This window comes from Mytilus edulis, chromosome 5, assembly GCF_963676685.1.
Source record: "Mytilus edulis chromosome 5, xbMytEdul2.2, whole genome shotgun sequence".
Classification (NCBI taxonomy): domain Eukaryota; kingdom Metazoa; phylum Mollusca; class Bivalvia; order Mytilida; family Mytilidae; genus Mytilus; species Mytilus edulis.
The window spans coordinates 93,124,852-93,146,810 of record NC_092348.1 but is presented as its reverse complement, the minus strand read 5'-3'; the positions used below and the strand labels follow the sequence as shown (position 1 = coordinate 93,146,810).

General features: G+C 32.1%; 2 protein-coding genes and 1 pseudogene across 5 annotated transcripts in view; 2 read left to right on the top strand and 1 right to left on the bottom strand.

Annotated features, from left to right (window-relative positions):
• LOC139525559 (tRNA-dihydrouridine(20) synthase [NAD(P)+]-like) overlaps positions 1–21,959 on the top strand; it is a 627,966-nt gene that overhangs the window by 28,652 nt on the left and 577,355 nt on the right. Inside the window, exon 15 of one of the 2 annotated variants that reach the window (XR_011664925.1) lies at positions 203–779. Coding sequence is in view for 1 of the 2 variants with exons in the window: in XM_071321008.1 (XP_071177109.1) it covers positions 203–503 (301 nt within the window). In the remaining variant the exon portion in view is untranslated. Of the gene's footprint in view, positions 1–202; positions 864–21,959 lie in introns of those variants that run through there. The other variant, XM_071321008.1, reaches the window with a different exon arrangement.
• Positions 4,334–8,229, bottom strand: LOC139524835 (casein kinase I pseudogene; annotated as a pseudogene).
• Positions 20,252–21,959, top strand: part of LOC139524834 (lysophosphatidylcholine acyltransferase 2-like) — a 38,441-nt gene continuing 36,733 nt past the window's right edge. For all 3 annotated transcript variants that reach the window (XM_071319938.1, XM_071319940.1, XM_071319939.1), the window contains exon 1: positions 20,252–20,459. In XM_071319938.1, coding sequence (XP_071176039.1) covers positions 20,355–20,459 — 105 coding nt within the window. In that variant the 5' untranslated portion in view covers positions 20,252–20,354. The remainder of the gene's footprint in view (positions 20,460–21,959) is intronic.

Here is a 21,959-nt window from a genome sequence, read left to right as displayed (position 1 = left end):
TCGGATAGGTGCAATTTGGGTACTAGGTGCAATTTGGGTACCCTTACGTTACAGACGAAAAAGGCAGTTTCCACCTTAAAATTTACTAATTGAATTTATTCCTGGGACAATATTTTTTTATCTGCTCAGCTTGTCCAATGGGCCAATAGAGCTATTGCCTGTATTTGGTGCTTTCACCCCTTTCTTGTTGTATCCATTTCAGGGAAAAGTCAAAGCAGTTAGCAGAACAAGGGACAGCCATGGTTGCTAATACAGTGTTAGATATTGAAGATGAACGACAGTTTGTTGAAGGTGGTCAGAATGAAGCTTTAGTAGAAAAATGGAAGAAACGGAAAAATGACAGTGATGTGAAAGATATATATCTTAGTTTTAAACATTTACTTGACAAGGCAAATGAAGAAAAAGAAAAACTTGCAAAGAAAAGACTTAATGATGAAACTAATGACAGTTGTATAGAAGTTAAACATTTTGTATCTGATAATCATGATGATGTGGTTACTTGAAATAATTTATTGTTAGGCCTTATTTTTTAATGTAGAAAGGGGGCATTAGGCAAGAATATGTCATTATTTTCAGGGACTTATGAATACAAGACATTTCTGTGTGTCCACACTTTTTAAAGTACTGTTACTTTTATTTCATTTTAAAGAGTGACAAATTGTTTTAAAATTTTGTTTGAAATCATAAATATAACGTTATTTATTTTATCAGAAAACCATGAGCATTGTGCATAAACTACTATTTTACAAGATTGGAAGTCAAATCTCTAGTTTATATTTGTGTGTACCAATTATTAATGCAATTTTACCAGTAAGATCTGTGATATGTATTTTGTGAGAAATAAAGATATTTTCAAAGTTGAATTATTAATATTTTCAAACCGATTTTAATTCATTGGTTGTCCGGTTGAAAATAAGGGCTCCAATGATATTTGCCTTAACATAATACAGAGCATGATAATTAATTTATATTAGAACCCTTTAAACACAAAATCAGAGAACTGTTTGGGATTGTTTAACATCTTTAGTTTGAATCATTAAATTGTATTAATGATATTCTCACTGCTGTTCTTTGGTAGTTGAAAATTAAATTGTAAGTTCCAGTATTAATTCAGTGAATGTCAATATGATTTATAAATAGTCCATGTTTTACATCAATTTATAAATAGTAAAATTGAGAATGGAAATGGGGAATGTGTCAATTTCAAAGAGACAACAACACAACCAATGGCCAAAAAACATTCAAAGTCCACCAATGGGTCTTCAACACAGAGAGGACTTTTATATGGTATCTGTGAAACATGACAAAATCACAAAATTGTGGCCTGTCAACCATAAAGTAAAGGTTAAAGTTAAAACCCTTTATTTAGACATTAACAATTTTTGTCTCGCTTGACGGACTCAAAAAGCCAGACATGTTTCTGGCGTTGGCGACATCAACAATGTATTAGTTTGTAATAAGGTCTAGTTTATGGGAAACCACTAGTGGTAAGTCAAATATATTCGGTATGCAGTTGTATTAGCATTGGCACATCTCATTACTATGGAGATTATATGGCCCTGCCCCCTCAGTTATGGTCTATTGACTTTGAAACTTTTGCAGAGTTATCATGTATTTGTTTGTAATAAGGTCAGTTTAAGGGGAATCACTAGTGGTAGGTTAATGATAATTGGTATGCAGTTGAATAAGCATTGGCAAATCTCATTTCCATGGAGATTTGTTGTCCCCTCAGTCAAGGTCTATTGACTTAGAAACTTTTGCTTAGTTTGTGATTAGGTTGGTTTATGAATAACCACTAGTGGTAGTTCAATGATATTTTGGTATGCAGTTGAATAAGCATTGGTATATCTCATAACCATGGAGATTATTTGACCATGCCCCTTCAGTTATGGTCTATTGACTTAAACACTTTTGCTTAGTTTTCATTTATTAGTTTGTGATTAGGTTGGTTTATGGATAACTACTAGTGGTAGTTCAATGATATTTTGGTATGTAGTTGAATAAGCATTGGCATATCTCATAACCATGGAGATTATTTGACCATGCCCCCTCAGTTATGGTTTATTGACTTTGAAATTTTGCTTAGTTTACATGAAATTGAGAATGGGAATGTGGAATGTGTCAAAGAGACAACAACCCAACCATAAAGCAGACAACATGTTTCAGTTTGTGTTTAGGTCTGTTTAAAGGGAACTACTTATAATAAGTCAATGGTATTTGGTATACAGTTGTATTAGCATTGGCAAATCTCATTTCCATGGAGTTTGTTTAGCCATGTACTTTCAGTCATGGTTTATTGACTTTGAATATTTGCAAAACTTACATGCTAAAGTGTTGCTTTTTGAATTTCAACATTTGCATTATCAAAATAACAAAAAGGCGAGACATATATCAGTTTATATTCTTTACCAAAAGGTACGGTATTTGGCCTACTTTTAGTATCCAAGAAATTAATCTAACCACAAAAATATAACACGTACAACTCCATCAATGAATGAGATGAAGGTCAAATTGAACCTGTTTGACTGACATACAAGTTTATAAAGATAGATCAAAACCATGTACAAATAACAATCATTCTATACACGAAAAAAAGTGGACCTATTACTTTAATATAGTATCCCCAAAAATAAGCTCACATGTGACACAAATGAAGTCTGCATTTAAGGCCCTGTATTGCTCATATAAGTAATGTTTGTCTCGCCTTTAATGAATTAACTGACTATGAAAATTATGTCTTATTTGTAGATGTTCCCCTGCTGCTAACTATTGTCAGCTACAGTTATTCTTTATCTATAATACTGTTGAAGATTACAGTCCAAAGCATGATTATGATTTAATGTCCCGCCTGCTTTTTCATGATGATGATTGATTGGTGTTGAACACCACGGCATGCATTATTGTGTTATTTTTGGTGGTAAATTTTTTTAAGTGGAGGAAGCAAAAGTGATTGAGATTAAAACTGACCTTCAGTAGATAAATTACAATCCTAGATTGGATTGGAGCTCACCTGCCACATGCTAGATTTACTCACCTTTGGGCCAGGTGAGCTAAAAATAAGATGTGGTATGATTGCCAATGAGACAACTCTCCACAAGAGACCATATGAGAGACTGCTTGGGAGTTATTGTCAATAAGACAACTCTCCACAAGAGACCATATGAGAGACTGCTTGGAGTTTAAGAGACTTTATATAATTATTATTTAAAACAAACAGTAACGAGTCAAAACTGTGAAAGTGAGACCACCCTTATTCAAACATGATCTGTGTTTGGTGGTAATAAGCATTGTGTATAAGTTTCATAACATATTGGTAGAGGCAAAAGCTAGCATTCAGTTCTACAATTTGTCAATACCTGGATGTTGAAATTGCACAAGGTCATATTTTTTTGACTGTTGACTTCTTTACACTAATTCCATTTGATGTTTCATGTGTACTTACAACCGGTACTGATATTTTAGTCTTAGAAGGCGGCATGCTCTTTTTATTAGTTTCTGCTGGTATTCTGAGATATGTACTTGGCTTCTTTTTGTCATAGGGATGTATAAATACCCTGCAATGATCAGTTGTTTGTTTTTCTGCTTGTATCGATCAGCTGAATTAAGACCTTTTTTAACTGATTTTAATACATGTAGTTTGTTTTCCTGTTGCACTGTTCCAGGTAAAATAAAGGGGAGGATTTAATGTTAGCAATCTAGGTAAATCCCACCACATTCTGTATGTGCCTGTCCCAAATCAGGATTATATTTAAGATCAGGTTATAAGTTTTCTTGTTCAATTTAAAAAAAAAAATCTGTCATTTCAGGGTCTTTAATAAAAGCTGAATTTGTGGTATGGGTTTTTCTGATTGTTGAAGGCTGAATAGTCTTATAGTTGCTGTCTTCTATATTGTTGGTCTCTTGTGGAGTGGTGTCTCATTGGCAATCTCATCTAAATCTTATCTTGAAATAAGAGTGAGAAGACAACACATTAGCCAATTTTCTATTTGAAAAGGGACAAATCCCAAAACATCAGTTTGAGAACGGAAATGAACAAATACGTATCTTTTAGATTTGCAAAGGGCATACATGAAGATTCTATCATCTACATGTAGAACATGAATCCAATGCAATCATACCAAATACATTTTGAAAATTGAAAATGTATCATTTATCTCTGATAATTTTATTTTTTTACAATCTCATTGCTCATGTATGTTTACAATTACATTCCAACATGTAATTATCTACTAGTACATGTATTAACAATTTCTGTATATGAAGCCCTCAAGTTTTGTCTTTTTTTAGTTTGTATTTATGATCATATTCATAATGCTAATAATGTTAATAAAGCTTTACCAGTTTTCCAACATTTATTAAAACTTCAGATTCATACATTTAATAATTTACATTACAAAATAACAACTATATGGAAATGAGGTACATAGAGACCTAATTTTTCTGTTCAATACCATTCATCAATACCCTCATTCATACCACTATCACATTTTCACATTTCTTCAAGCTTTAGAAAAAAGTTCTAGATTATCAGTAGATTCAGTATTCCATTATGTTAATTGAGCCCTATAATAGAAACCACACAAAATAATATTCTCTTCATGTATGTTAACTTCAAAGTGTGATATGCCTTGTTAACATTTTTAACTGCACTATAATAATGAACAATATCAACTCATTCTTGTATGAAAATGTAATTAATCGTGTTATACTTGTACATGTACAGAAAAAATGTTCTTTCAAATGTTTTATTTCATTTTTTTGTAATTTCATTTCCAGATAAACTTATTTCTTTCCCTTAAGGTCAAATAAAAATGTAGTACACATTTAAATGTTTTACATTTTCTTTAAATTTATCCTTCTGGGACTTCCACACGACTGACAGTCAGATCTAAAGAAAACGTATTACTAAATTAATGATCTGAAACATCACTTTTCCTTAGTGATAAGAAAATTTTTTGACTTCCTAGTGTAAATTTGGAAAATAAAAATGTTCTAAAAGACTTTATAAATAATCAGATACCCTCCCAAATAAATAACTTGACCTAGATACGTTTAAATAAATGGGAGACCACTGTTGGAATAACAAAATAAGGAATATAACAGAACACACATATATGTATTATAACATGAACATGTACAGTACAATTGTGTAAGCAAATGTACAAGCATTTTTGTCAAAGTAAATTCATTGTAGATGCGTTTAACTTAAAATGTATACCAAAATTCTTACAAAAAAAAATACACTACAAAGAAAAAAATAACAAATGTCTCCCAAGATGTTTTCTGAAACCAGTTTGCAAAAAATGCCTAATGCTGATGGTGTACAATGCAACTGTACAAAAAAAAACATGATGCAGATGTACATTACATTTATATACATACATGTAGATCATTGTTTAAATGTACAAAAAATGATGGTGCTGTTATCAATAGCATTTTCTGTACAAGTACTTACACGTGAAGTTAGTACATACAAAAACAATTGTTAAAAAGATGCATTCATTTAGGTCAATTAAAAGAAAAGTGGAAAGTTTAAAAAAAAAAAAAAAGAATTTTGGTATGTTTATATAATATACATGTATAAATAAGAATTTCACTTTTCACACACATTCATCTGAGCCAAAATAATATACATAAATATGTACACTAAATGTTTTTAAATGTATTAAGGATACTAATAAAAAATTATAATCAGATACAATTACATGTATGAAGTACAATATACACCTGTTATTATATTTATATTGTAAAATTTTGTAACTATGATTTCTGGTTTAAAAGAGTACATGTATTAAACTGAGAAATAAAAAAATTGCATGTACATTGATTATTGTACTTCCTTATTTCAAAATAATTTTAACAGAAAATGTCAACAATTACACATGTTACACATACATGTCATGCATGTGAGGTGAACATGTAATAGATATAATTAAGAACCTACATGTATTAAACAATAAATGTGCATGTACATGTTCATAGTACATTTTGTATGTATCAGATGTATCAATCTTAAAGACTTTTTTAAATATCGAACAGCAGTGAATACACATGTCGAGTTTGACATAAATTTGTAACAAAATGTAGCACTACAGTAATTTAAAATCCTAAATATTTAGACTCATTATTAAAAACACATTTTGTTTTTTACACTATTTAGAAATGCACATGTACTTCAACAAATATATGTTTAAATATCACACATATTTATAAGTTTTGTTATAACATTTTGTAACTTTTCAACATACATACATGTATCTGGCATTCAATCAAAGTTGAAAAAAATCCCACATGTACATTACGTAGCTATCAGAGGAAAATATGGAACTACAACTGTATGCTACAATGATGTATACCATAAAGTAACATTGTATTAAATGGGTATTGCAGTATGATGTTAATTAAATAAACAACTCTTTTAAAATGAAAACATTATTACATGTAATCTCAAGTTTTGAACATCCACCCTCAAAAATTGAAAGAATTAAAAAGAAAAGGGTATTTTATAAATAAAAACACAAGTAAAATTGTTTTGAGAGATTTTCTAATTAACCACCAAAAATATTTCAACAAAATAAATTCATTACATCATAAAATTATTTCCTCCACGCTTTCATAACAAAAATGTATACATTATTAGATAGGATAATATTAACACTACACATACATTTGTTGTAAATAAATCTTTCATCTAAATATTAAAATTAATTGGGATACACACATGTAATGAAAAGATTTTATTCATCCCTACACTGATAAATTTTACAGTGTAATAAAGGAAATTTTTACTGCTTATTAGCACTAACTGCTGAAACGCACCATTCCATAAAACCTTCATCTTTCCTTCAAAATTTTATCACAGTAAAATTGACAGTTAGACTTTGAGCCATATCTTTCAACAACTCAAGATGGAACAGAAATTTCCTGTATTTTAGATTTAATAACAATACATATAATTCTCAAATTCCTACACAAGTCAAATGAACCGATCCAACACTTTCAAACACTTTCTTCAAATTTAAATTCATATACATTTTTATTTTCTGACAATAATGCAACATTAGACTTTGGCAAATTTAGCGACCAGCGGTAGCAGCAGCTGTAGCTGTGGACTGAGCTACTTGTGCTGCTTTTTGTTTCAACATTGTCCAGTCAAAAGTGTAATCGTACTGATAGTTCAGGGTACGGAATAGAATGCGGAAAAGTTGTCGTAAGTACATATAATCTGGAGCCTCTTCAAATCTCAATCCTCTACAGTAGTTCAGGTACATAGCAAATTCTGCTGGAAAACCTTTGCAAAGAACTTCTACTGGCGTTGACATCTTTTTCTCGCTAATTTTCTCATATTTCTGCTTTTTGGTATTAGCTTTCAAACCTTGCCACGGTAGACTGCCTCTGTTGAAATACATCAAAACATAGCCAAGTGACTCCATGTCATCACGACGGCTCTGCTCTATGCCAAGATGTGCATTGATGCTGGCGTATCTGGCGGTTCCAGTAAGATTCTTATCTTCCCTATATGCAATGTGGGTTCTTGTGCGACTATCTCTGTACTTTTTGGCTAGCCCAAAGTCGATCAAGAAAACTTTGTTGCAGTGACGACCTATTCCCATCAAGAAGTTATCAGGTTTAATGTCTCTGTGAATGAAATTTTTATTGTGGACATACTCGATACGTCCTATCATTTGATCTGCAAGCATTAAAACGGTTTTCATAGTGAATCTGCGTGAACAGAAGTTGAACAGATCTTCTAAACTTGGCCCTAACAAGTCCATAACAAGAATATTGTATTCCTTTTCTTGACCATACCAGCGTATATGAGGAATACCCACTCCACCTTGAAGAATTTTATAAAGTTTACTTTCATAAAGCAGTTGTGGGTGTCTAGCTTTAACAGATTCCAATTTAACTGCAACTTCTTCTCCATTTGTTATGTTGATTCCGAGATAAATATCACCAAACGACCCACTGCCTATTTTTCTCACAAGACGGTATTTAGACCCCACAAGGAACTCACTTTTTTGGGTTGAGCGATCACCGGCACTCTCCATTGTCAATATATCTTAGTGAGAGCGACTTATATAGGTGAAAATGTTTATATTTTTTTGTTTCTTTGTCAGGTTTACTTTTAGATTTTGGTTGCCATCTTGGGTGGTTGCATCGCAATGAGGATTACCCAGGGATCCATTTAATTGAAACTGCGCATGTTTAACAGGAAACAGTTGTAAATTTAGTAGTAAAGTTACTATTCTTGACATTTTAAGATAACCTCTCACTTTATCATAACTTTACTTCTTCCTTTTTGTATAAGCTTCCTGTGGTCAGGAAAACCTATGGTGATGAAAGAAATTTTGAAGGAAAACCAAATATTTGATTTATTTTTTCGGTTGTCTTGAATAGTTGTTTTTTTTCAAAATAGTTGCACACTATACCTAATACTTGTTTCAATGAATGTCACTTTAAAAGTTAGAAGATAGATAGATATTTTATTTACAAAATAATGTCCACAGGGGGCATACGCGCACACAAAATATAATCTTTACAACATACAATACAATACAATATACAATACAATACAATACAATACAATACAATACAATACAATACAATACAATACAATACAATACAATACAATACAATACAATACAATACAATACAATACAATACAATACAATACAATACAATACAATACAATACAATACAATACAATACAATACAATACAATACAATACAATACAATACAATACAATACAATACAATACAATACAATACAATACAATACAATACAATACAATACAATACAATACAATACAATACAATACAATACAATATTTGTATTGTCATTAAACTGAGGACGCATTAAGAGGGCAGTATACTTATACAAACAATTTATTACAATGAAAATTATAAATTTTTAATGATACACAATGACAAAATATAGAATAGAAAAAAAGCAAAACCACAGATATGATATGTAGGACTCGGAACCACGATGGTACTCCGAACCGCGCCGATGGTCACGCTGAAGTGCGATAGTCCACGCTAAGGTGCGTTACCAAAAAGGAAAAATACTAAATAATATCTCTATTCAGTATAAAAAATGGATAAAACAAATTTTGTCTTTAAATTCTAATGTAGCTGATTCTGCAGTTAATACCTTATCTGGTTTACTGGTTTACTCCCTATAGAAGCTGAAATCCATGTCAAAGCTATCAATCTTTTTTGGAAACATATCTAGAGCGAAATGTAATTCAATAATCAATAGACCACTTTCGAGTTCATCCGTCACCGGCAAAAACTCGTCAATTATGCACGCCTTTATGACGTCATTTACCAGATAGAAGGGGTCGCCTCTATCCCTGCACTATTTACGTTCATCAAGCGTCTTAGTGATCGTCTTTGTGCAGGATAAACTAGAAATAATGGTTGCTCTGTAGGTACTTACTGACAATTCCCTAATGACAGCAGTGTTGATTTTTAATTTTGAGAATTCAATTTGCCGAAAAATTCGTATAATATAGAATTATAGTTTTCCAACCACTCGCTCAACATTGGAAGGGAAGTGACGACGCCCCAAAACGCACAAATGACGGTGATAAAAGCGCGTATAATTGACGAGTTTTTTCCGGTGACGGATGAACTCGAAAGTGGTCTATTGAGGGGGGGCAAGGGGTTTAACTGTTATGCTGTTATGGGGCAATTTAATTCTTTGTTATCTGTTATTTTGAAAATATATTTGCTGTTAGCTGTTATTGTCTTATTCTTTGTTAGCTGTTATTGGGCTTTTAGTTTTTTTGTTATCTGTTATTGTGATAATGTATTTGCTGTTAACTGTTATTGAAAATTGGAATGTTAGCATTTTTTTTTTTGACAGTCAATATTCCGTATAAATTGAAGAACCTCGGCCATTGGGGTCTACCACTACTAATATGTTTGTCCCGTATTCAGAGAAGGATGCCATTAACACATACCCATCACAGAAGTGAGGTCCAGGACAATTCAAGTATATCTTATGATTATCCTTTGTAATAAATTCCATTTTTTTTATGAATGGTATTTAGAATTATCTTAATTTTTTGTATGGGAATAATGTTCCTTGTTTTCCGTACGAACATATTAAATTAAAACAATTCTTAATATGACAAAAAGGAAAACATATGGCCAGGAATATCTGACAAGGATCTCAATTAAGGATTAGGTCCTAACAACCACTTAACCTTTTATATAATATGGTACATAGACTCAGCTCTGTAATTCTTTTCAAAGCAGAACCAAATGCATTGTACAATGAATGTTCCAACCATGTTCTTGGGTCCGAAGCTGCACATAACTCATTACAAACAAAGATTTATTTCGTTTTAAGCCATTGTTTCCCTACTAAACTATGTATTCTACTTACTAGTACACTTGGTATAATCAAAAACCTCAGCTGATAAAAAATTGTTCAAATAAGGCCTTTGAAAATAGTGGAATAAATTGCTTTTAGAGTGTCAAAATTCGTTCAAAGTACATTGTACTTGATAAATTGCATGCTTATAATTGGTGCTTTTGATTTTTCTACCCTATATACCACTTTGCCTCATAGTTTTATTAAGAAAAATTCACACACCTCATTAAATGGTCATTTAGAAAAAGTCAGAATATTCAAACTCTTTTAGGTCACTTTTTTGATTAGCAACAAAGGGAGCTTCAGTCAATATATATAAACAATACACAAACGTTTCATGAGAACTGCTGAAAACGTAAAATCTAAAATTTATAAAAATTGAAAGTTACCTCATGTTAATAGATATAAACAATTCACCAAAATTCCTTGCTTTGTGAAAGCATTTTTGAGATATTATCAGAAAACTGAAAAAAAACACCAATTTTATTGAATAATAACCCATTACCATGATTACCCAGAAACTTAAAATCTAATATTTATATAAAAAAAAAAAGGGAGCTCACGTCAATAGATATAAACAATTTCCCAAAGTTTAAAACTTTAATGCAAATGGTTAAAGAGTTTTTGAGTTAATGTCCGACATGTTGACAACAGACGGACAACAGTATACCATAATACGTTCCGTAAACGAGCGTATAAAAAATATTATAATATATTGAGTAGTAATTTAAACACATTCTAGATACATAAATTAATACTTAAAACATAGTCATAAAAAATGGAATGCATTACAAAGGATTATATCCGTAATAAGAAATACTGATTTGTCAAAGACCGAATTATTTTAATATTTTATTTACTGTTATCTGTTTTTGTCCATTTTAATTCCTTGATATCTGTTATGAGCCAAATCAATTTGCTGTTTTGCTGTTATTGGGACCCCCCTTGCCCCCCCTCTCTATTGAATGGCGGCTAGCCGAAACTCAAAGGCAGCTACAGATAAAACCCCATAATAGTCGCAGCTGGTTTATTGATGTCAAGGAATTATGTTTGAAATATGAAATTAATGACTTGTATGCTTATTTAAACAACCCGTTATCAAAATTTCATTGGAAAAAGCTAGTTAAATCCAAAATTCACGACTATTGGACATCAAAAATTATTGATGAGTCAAAAGGTTTTTATTCAACTCTTCAATTCATGGACCATAAATTTAATGTTGGATCCGTACATCCTTTAGCAATTTCAGTTATTGCAAATCTAAAGGACATCAGAAAAATTCCTGTACGTCCAAGTTAAAATTTCAACTTGGAACTATATCCTATCCCTATTCCTTAGGGGATGACCATTTGATAGTCTGGGGGGTCGGGGGCAGGAGGATTTTGATAATAAATAACTCAGCCTTGATAATCACAAAAATAAATGGTTTGTTCTGCGGTAGTTTGAAAATAAATTACCTGACTTGCCATGTATTAAAAATAAATAACTCAGCAGGTCTAATTGAAACGGTATGAGATGGCACTAGATAATTCATTTTTTTTCCAGAAAAAAATCGGGAATAAATTCCTAAATTCCCAAATCTTTTATTAATAAAAGTATAAATATTACTAGAACACACCCGCGAAATCGCGGGCATTCAGAGCGTAGTTTAAAGTATGTAAAGTGTTGTTGGAAGAATTTTGTAAAATATTGAATGACTGGAAAATTTCAGCAAAAGTATCATAAGTCATAGGTTATTGGGGACAGGAAAATGTTTTTTTTTTATCCCTCCTCCTTTATTTCCAATATTCCCATTTTTTGGTTCTCTATCAATTTCAATATGAACATACATTTAGTATGTTATGAACATTCAAGTAAGGAGCCTGTAATTCAGTGGTTGTTGTTTGTTTATGTGTTACATATTTGTTTTTCGTTCATTTTTTTGTACATAAATAAGGCCGCTTGTTTTCTGGTTTGAATTGTTTTACATTGTCAGTTCGGGGCCTTTTAAAACTGAGTATGCGGTATGGGCTTTGCTCGTTGTTGAAAGTCGTACGGTAGCCTATAGTTGTTCATATCTGTGTCATATTGGTCTCTTGTGGAAAGTTGTCTCAACATGGCAATCATACCACATCTTCTTTTTTTTGTAATCAATGAATTTTGTAAAATTTTCAGAAAAGGTATCAAAAGTTCACATGAATAATTGTAGCGCTTATCTGTATATTATGAACATCCATTACTATATAAATATAGTGTATTTACTTTCAATTCGAAGTTTACTAATCGATCCATAGTGGTCATTGATAAAGTATGCAGACCCTCTCTATTTAATAAACTCTGTGAATGTCGTGGATAGTTAACTTGAAAATGATAGCAGATAGAATTTTGAAAATACACTTTATTCTTTGTATATGTATGTTCAAAGTATACAGAAAAGTATACAGACCCTCTCTATTTAATAAACTCTGTGACTGCCGTGGATAGTTAACTTGAAAATGATAGCAGATAGAATTTTGAAAATACACTGTATTCTTTGTATATTCGAAGTTTACAAATCGATCCATAGTGGTCATTGATAAAGTATACAGACCCTCTCTATTTAATAAACTCTGTGAATGCCGTGGATAGTTAACTTGAAAATGATAGCAGGTAGAATTTTGAAAATACACTTTATTCTGTGTATATGTATGTTCAAAGTATACAGAAAAGTATACAGACCCTCTCTATTTAATAAACTCTGTGACTGCCGTGGATAGTTAACTTAAAAGAAAATGATAGCAGATAGAATTTTGAAAATACACTTTATTCTTTGTATATGTATGTTCAAAGTATACAGAAAAACGCAAACCGGAAGTTTAATCTTACTTAAAATTTCGTCCAATGACGGAACAATATCCGGATGCCTTTTTTCTCGTTTTTCTCCAAAAATAACTCAATCTGAATAATCATATGAATGGATGACAAATGCCACTATGCACTGTACCTATAGGACACAGAGGCGTGTTGATTAATTTATTGTGGAAAGAAGAGAAGCGACACCAAAAATGAGGTCTTCTCGTTTAATAGTATAGATTCAAATATGCGTTGAAATGTCTGAAAATTGGTTTCATTTAAAGTCATAAGAAACTCGGAGTGACCGGTGAAATAGTTCTTCCAATACTTGAACCAATGCATACAAACATCATAAACTTAGTCTTCTGTGCACGAATTTTCATTTTTTTCGTGTAAATTTCGTATTAATAATCGTCAATTTTTTTTTCAATCGGTCAGTGTTGTTGTGAAAATATGGCAGGTAATTAAAGTTCGTGTTTTGAAGCCGAAGTTTAACGATTGTCACCTGTTTGTCAACAATCGACAAAAAAATCAACAAAAAGCACGGAAATTGAGCACGTGTTTAACATATAAATACAGATAATAGTTTATTTTACATGTAAGGACATCCATGCTTATTCACTGGTATTAAAGAGATAATAGTAACTGCAATTACGATTATCCCAATATGGCGACGGTAGATATAGGTAAAATCTTTACACTCATTTTTCTTAAATGTAGCATGCTTTTGTCAATAGTTACTCAGCTGCAAGGTTTATCTATACCATTACATCATATTTGAATCGTAACGGTGTACTGGAATCGTCTGAGCGCTTTGAAAATTGCCGTTGAAAAATTCGGTATGATAATCGTAACTCTATGGTATTTTTCTTCTTTGATAATCGTAATTTTCTTTATCGGATAATAGTAACTGAAACATAATAAATGTGTCTTTCAGCATTTCAATGGTATTTTGTGTGTTAAAAATGCAAATGTCAAGTTTAACGATGACATAAACGCATGAAGAAACTTACAGGTTAATATCTAGGACAAATTTACCTATATATATATATATACAGTCATGGGACTAAAGTGAGTTCCCAGTAAAAAAAAGTCCTATCATTTCAACTTGTATATCTATTTATAACTGACAACAATATGCATAACCTTTTAGTTTAAACATATTTTACTTGCAAAAGTAGCAAAAGGGATTGGACACAAGTTATAACAACATTAGAGACGTCCTCTCCCAATATAAATATAAACACAAAGTACATTAGATAATGGCGAAAAAAAACACAACATAGTAGTAATGCATGTAATACATACTTCAAACAAAAATTAGAAATAAAAAGAAAAAGGAAAAAAAATACAATATAATAAGGAATAATAATGAAACAACTAGACTGAAGTGAAAGGTTGTAAAGTAGAAATTTAGAATGTTAATTGACTGCTTTAAGGGGGTAGACCTTGGTTCAGGGAGATAACTCTTTACATCAGTTATGCGTTTGCAACAGTCAAGTTCATCAACATATTTTAAGCATTTACCTGAAACAGATTGAAAATGATCTGTGTAACCTAGAAGCTTAGAATATATTTTTTAAAATGGTTGACATAAACGTACTGATGATTTATAGAGTTGTTTCCCTTAACCAAGGTCTTCTGCCTTAAATCTTTGTGTTATTCTGATATAAGATTGTACGGACTCAAAATGTCTTTGTTTTGTTGAAAAGAAAGGTCACCGTCACCAGCTAAAAGAAGCTCAATGGATATAGCATAACTTTCTAATTTTGAAAACAGTATTTCTCTGGCTTCGTTGTGAAGAGCGCACTGTAAAAAATAGTGTATACTATCCTCAACAGGTTGGCCACAGCTGCATGCGGGACTGGGTTTAATATAAACACGATGTAAATCTGAATTTAAAGAACTGCACATATTTCTCAAACGTGTATGAATGATATTAATTTTCTATCCCCACAACTAAAATAGGAAGGTGGCTGTATCAATTTGGACTTCATCTTTCGTTTAAAAATATTTATGTTTTGGACGTACGTATGTCGGGGGGAAGGCTATTCCATTCAAAAGTAGTGGATGGGAAAAAGGATTTTCTAGTTATGTCTAGTCTATAACCGGGTACTACATAATTATTACTGTTTCGCAAATCGTAGTTAGATACTTGACCAACAAGCGGGGGCATTAAATCACAGAGATAATCAGGGGCAGTCTCATTATGTATAGAATAGAACATATTGAGCATTCTGGATTTTCTTCTGTTCACAAGCAATTGCCAGCCAGTTTCAAAATATATAGCTTCCCGACTAGCAAACACGGGCAACCCAGTTACTAACCTCCATGCTTCTAACTGAACATGTTCTAAATTGTCGGCTTCTTGTTGAGTACAACCATCCCATAACTCACATGCATATTCCATAACGGGTCTTATAAAAGTTAAATATATACGAGCAAGATAATTTCTATTCAATACATATTTCGATTTTTTAAGAACATTTAATCTCGTGCTTGCACACTTTAAAATATTTTCTATATGTGTATGGAATTTATCATTGGAATCAAAAGTGATCCCTAAGTGTTTATGACAGGAGACAAATTCTACTAATTGGTTTTGAAATTCTATTTCAATATCATCTGGGGAAGTATGGCAGGAGAATATCATAGCCTTTGTCTTATTAGGGTTAAAGTTAATAAGCCAATCTTTAGACCATACTGAAATTTGTTCTAAATCGCTGTTTAAGACATCCTCTATAGTGTAAGGGTTATTGCTGGAATAAGAAAGAGATTTATCATCAGCAAACAATCGAGTTAGACTTGTCAAATTATCAGCTATGTCATTTACATAAATAAAAAAAAGGAGGGGACCTAATACAGAGCCTTGCGGAACTCCTGCATTAGTATTATCAAAAGGCGAATAGGCATTTGAAACGAAAACGCTTTGTTTTCTATTTGAAATATAACTTTCAAACCATTTATACAGATTTCCATCAATACCATACGCTTTTAGTTTTATTAAGAGGCCACTATGCCATACCCTATCAAAAGCTTTCGAGGTATCACATAATATAAGAGATGTTATACAGCGATCATCAAGTGACATGCATATCCTATAATAAATTTCTATTAGCTGGTGAACCTTTTGATATATACATGTACCTGTTAAAGATACGGAAAATGAAGCAGCTGTCGAGACAGCTATTGTGGTAAGTAGATATTTTGATTTTTTTCAAAGTTTCAATGTTGTGTGCGCGTTTAAGTCCGTTTTTGTTTGTTTTTTTTAGGGGGGAGGGGGAGGGGGGATTAGCTATATCCCATATCCCAAAAGTGCAATCCTTTCAATTCATTGCTCAAAATGAGCAAAAATACAGTTGATACCTTTATCGGTAGATATGAGTGTTCATATTTCCCTTTTCTTTATAATTCAATAAATATAGCCGTCCATTTTTTCCCCTTTGATTCCCTTTTTTCTATTTTATACTGATATAATATATGATTTTAAAAATTTACTTCAAATGTTTTGATCAAATACCCATGTATTTTAGGACGTTTCTTTAAACAGTGTGTATGGTAAAGGATCTAAAATAGTTACAGTTTATTGTTACTATTGTTTATTGTTACTTTTGTTTATTGTTACTTTTGTTTATAGTTACTTTTGTTTTTTGTTTTTTTTAGCCTTACCTATAGTCTTAATACAAAGCACTTGACGGACTGAAAAAAACACACACAAATATGTATATTGATAAATTACATCAGAAGGCATAACATGTACATCATCACAGTTGGAACTTGTTTAATTACAAAGATTTTTATAGATTTTACAACAAATATTTTGTGCTTCAGAAAAATACATGACAATTAGGTTAGGCTAATTTTTGTTTTCATTTAATAGAAAATAACTTATTGTATGGCAAGTATGCAAATACAAAAATGTTCCTTGTTTAGTACCTTCAATATTTGTCTCTACAATATCTTCCATGCATATGTATGCATCATACTTTTCATATACCGAGTATTTATGAATTTTTGAATTAGTTTGTTTCTAATATTGCGGAATATGCGTTATTTTATTCTCCACTTTGCAGTCATTCTTTGAATAAGTATTCCTTGTAAGACAATTTAAAGCCACATCAACTTCAATTCTTCATTTTCGGGCTTTTGGCCAAACTATAAGAGAACACAAATCCATGTTTGTCAAAAAACTCCACGTTACTTAATTTCATAATACACAAAAAATCCCAACCTTTCTCTATTCTTATATAGCATTAACTGTTTAAAGGATGTCATATTGTTATAATTCAAAATTAAATTTGTGTTGTTTATAGTTATTTTCTGAGATATCGAAATTTCAGTGACAGTCATGAAGTAGCTAAAATGCCAAAAAAATATGGTATGATTAACAACGAGACAACTGTCCACAAGAGACCAACATGACTCAGATATTAACAAAAATAGGTCACCGTACGGCCTTCAACAATGAGCAAAGACAATACGGCATAGACAGCTATAAAAGGCTCCGAAATGACAATGTAAAACACTTTAGACGAGAAAACTAACGGCATTATTTATTAAAAAAACTAAATTTTATGATATACTAGTATGTAGATATAGGAAGATGTGGTGTGAGTGCCAATGAGACATGCAACTCTCTATCCAAATAACAATTTATAAAAAGGTAAACCATTATAGGTCAATGTACGGCCTTCAACACGGAGCCTTGGCTCACACCGAACAACAAGCTATAAAGGGCCCCAAAATTACTAGTGTAAAAAAACAATAGCATAACATCACAACATAGAAAAACACACGTTAAAATATCAATTGGCAGACTTAACTCAATCAAAAAACATAAATTAATACACATATGTAGCTGTTTTCCTAAGAACTGTTAATAATATATGCATAAAAAGAAATGTCATAAGATGTTGGAACGTTTCGTAAATAATTCATCGACATAACTTCATTATATGCTATTAGATATATGTTTTAAGTGTCAATATCAATAAAACACTTTCCAGTTACGATTATCTTTCCATTTTTAAATACCATAATTACGATTATCTTTTTTCCGAGTTACGATTATCATCCCGAATTTTTCGACGGCAATTTTCAAAGCGCTTAGACTAATCCAGTGCACCTTTACGATTCAAATATGATGTACTGGTATAGATAAACCTTGCAGCTGAGTAACTATTGACAAAAGCATGCTAAATTTAAGAAAAATGAGTGTAAAGATTTTACCTATATCTACCGTCGCCATATTGGGATAATCGTAATTGCAGTTACTATTATCTCTTTAATACCAGTGCTTATTGTGATCACCGGATTTTACGAGATATGGCGGGGTCACACTGAGGTCACTTTGCATACGGAAAATATGTCGGGGGAATTGCTTCTTGGAACAAACCGTTATCAAAATAACGAAGGAAGCAATTAAAATAAAGTAAACTTCTTCTAAATATGAATAAATTAAAGAATTTTCTTCAGATAAAAGTATATATACATAAGTTTTATAATGAAAACTATCCATTGAGTTTTAAAAAACATATCACAATCGTAGAAACGGAAGACAATTTTTTTTTCAGAGATCCAACTTAAAGACTGTCGTCAAGCACTTTTAGTAAAATAGCTATTCGAACACACCTACTCTGATTTTGTGATCCATTGGATAGGTATTTCACTTGACCCCTATATTTCATCTTTTAGTACCAGTGGCGGATCCAGGGGGGGGGTTCCGGGGGTGCGCTCCCCCCTTTATTTTTGCCGATCAATGCATTTGTATCGGGACATATGTTTTGCACCCCCCCCCCCCCCTTTGCCCTGTTTGCCCTGGGTTAGCACCCCCCCTTTCGAAAAATTCCTGCATCCGCCCCTGAGTACTGTGCTTTTTTTTATGTTATAAAGTCAACCTGTAGCTTTGCTATATAAAATGATAGAGTCTGAAGCGAGATGATCTATCAAATACTCTTGTTTTGTACATTTTCAAGACAAAATATTCATCTCAAACACACCCTAACATAAGAAATGGTGCACTCGATTTTCTCTTTTCAATACAATTGTTTCTCATTTTTTAGAATCTTTTCTGGAGTTGCATAATCGAAGGACAGACATGGAAATAACTGACTGAACTAATAGATTGATATGTTATAAAAACAATATTAAGTCAATTAATGTTGAAGGCCAGTTTCTCAGCCTCATACAAGAAAAAAATGTATTTGTCATGTAATGTTTTAAAATTAAGTATCCTTAACCTCAGACATAACGTCCAATAAAATCTAAGTATGATGTATACAAGCTGAAGCCCCGCCTATCTTAATTACCATGCTTGAGCAATCACTGATACAAACAAAGCAAGCAAGCCAAACAAAGATTTGTCTTGCTAGCATTAATGTAAAAGCTGTAATAGTTAGATTATAGTATAGTCTATGCCTGGTTTTTAACTTAAAGCTCAGACTACTTTATAGTAGTATCAGCTTAAAGATATCTGATATAAATTAGCGGCTTTATGAGATAACACATCTTTAATTATGAACTGGATTAAGCATCTTATTAATTTGAAAAGACATCTCATTAATTGATAAGGCATCTTATTACAGTTATTTTCCTAATGCATGTAATGCAAAACTTTGGTTGGCTTGCTTGCTTTGTTTGTATAATTGTTTATACAAGCTTTGTAAATAAGATTGACATTTTTAAACAATATATATAGGGCATAGTTTAACCTGTATATATAATACTTGAATTCAAGTGGGTGTTATCCTAATGATTGTACAATATAAAAACAAAGCAAGCAAGCTTACTAAAGTCTTGCTCTACATGCTGTAGGAAATAAGCTGTAATTGATAAGACATATGCATCTTATTAATTTGATAAGACATCTTATTAATTTGATAAGACATCTTATTAATTTGATAAGACGTTTTATTAATTTGATAAGACATCTATCTACTTTCTTGAAAAAAAAGAACACATCTTTAAACGACTTGCCATACATTTGCCATATGTTCTTTTAAAATATGTGTGCTGCTGAAACCGGTTTGATGTTGTCGCGGATATATTAAAGTCACACTATACTGTACAGAACCCAAACAATGGCCACAAGCTGAACATTTTCAAATAAAAAATCCCAATTAAGTGGTTAGAATAGACATTCGGAAAAGACAACAAAATGAAACGACAGATAGCCATTCCACGTCAAATGTCCCTTATTACACCAGAGATTGTAAACCCGTTTGTGCATAAAATTCATCTTAGTTTTATGCAAAAAATACAGGTAGGTAGACATGTAAACTTGTATAACATATACACTTGTTGTAACCGTTGATTATCTAGCTTAATACTTATAGATGTACTCACCACCAGTAAACAGCATAAAGCAGTACAATATTAGATAATATGGGATAACATGCATCTACATCATACGACGATCCATCAGCACATTGATGACTATACGTCGGCGCATCGCAAACAGACACTTAATAAAATAACTAATTTTGTGCAATAATTCAAAAATAATTTTGTGCAAAAACAAAACAAAAATTAACGCATTTACATTATTTACAAACAGGTTAGATATCTAAATATACTGACTCTGGATCAGTATTTTAAATTGATCCAGGGAGTTAACGCTGATGATGTTTTGTGGGAGTGAGTTCCACAGTACAACAGTGAATGGAAAAAAGCTGTACTTTAAATAGTCTGTTCTTGTGCTAAATGTCTGGTATTGTAATGGATTAGTGAATCTGGTGTTTTTGACTGGCTGTGGTACAAGGTAAAGGTTTGGGTCTACTGCAATGAGATGGTGAGAGATTTTGTAAAGCATAGTGACTCGATTGATGTTTCTGCGAGTTTCAAGTGACTTCCATTGAAGATGGTCAATCATGGAAGTAACACTACTGGTGTTGTGGTATCTGTTAGTGACATAGCGTGCTGCCCTTCTTTGTACTTTTTCAATGTTGTTTTTTTGTTTTTGGGTGTGAGGTGACCAAACTGAAGAGCAGTATTCTAAATTAGAACGTACCATGGATTTGTATGCCAAACTTTTAGTTTCTTCCTGGTTTATTTTCAAGTTTCTTTTTAGAAAGCCTAAGATTTTATTTGCTTTTGAAGTAATATTATTTATGTGTGTATCCCAAGACATGTTGTGAGAAAGGGTGATACCAAGATATTTTGCAGTGCTGACGGATTCTAAGATGTGGCCTTTTAATACATAATCATGTTTGAATGGTGACTGTGATCTTGTTACAGTGAGGGAGTTGCATTTTTCAGGATGGAATTGCATACCCCAAGTTTTTTCCCAATTGGCTAGGCAGTTTAGATCATTTTGTAGTATGGTACAATCTTGTTGGTTTGTTATGTTTCTGTATAAGATACAATCATCTGCAAACAAGCGTGTTTTTGATGTTACTGCTGCAGGTAGGTCATTAATGAAGATGAGAAAAAGTAGTGGACCCAAAACCGAGCCTTGGGGCACCCCACTTACCACAGGCATTTGACTAGATACCTCTCCGTCAAGGGCAACCTGTTGCGTTCTGTTACTAAGGAAGGCTGATACCCAATTCCAGGTATTTCCCCTTATGCCATAATTATCCATCTTCCTTAATAACTTTTTGTGAGGTACCTTGTCAAATGCCTTGGAGAAGTCTAAAATAATAAGATCAATTTGTACACCATTATGGAGGTTACTAAGTAGTTCATGACTTAAAGTAAGTAGCTGTGTTTCACAGCTGCGTTTTGATCTGAAGCCATGCTGATTGTCCACAAGGATGTTATG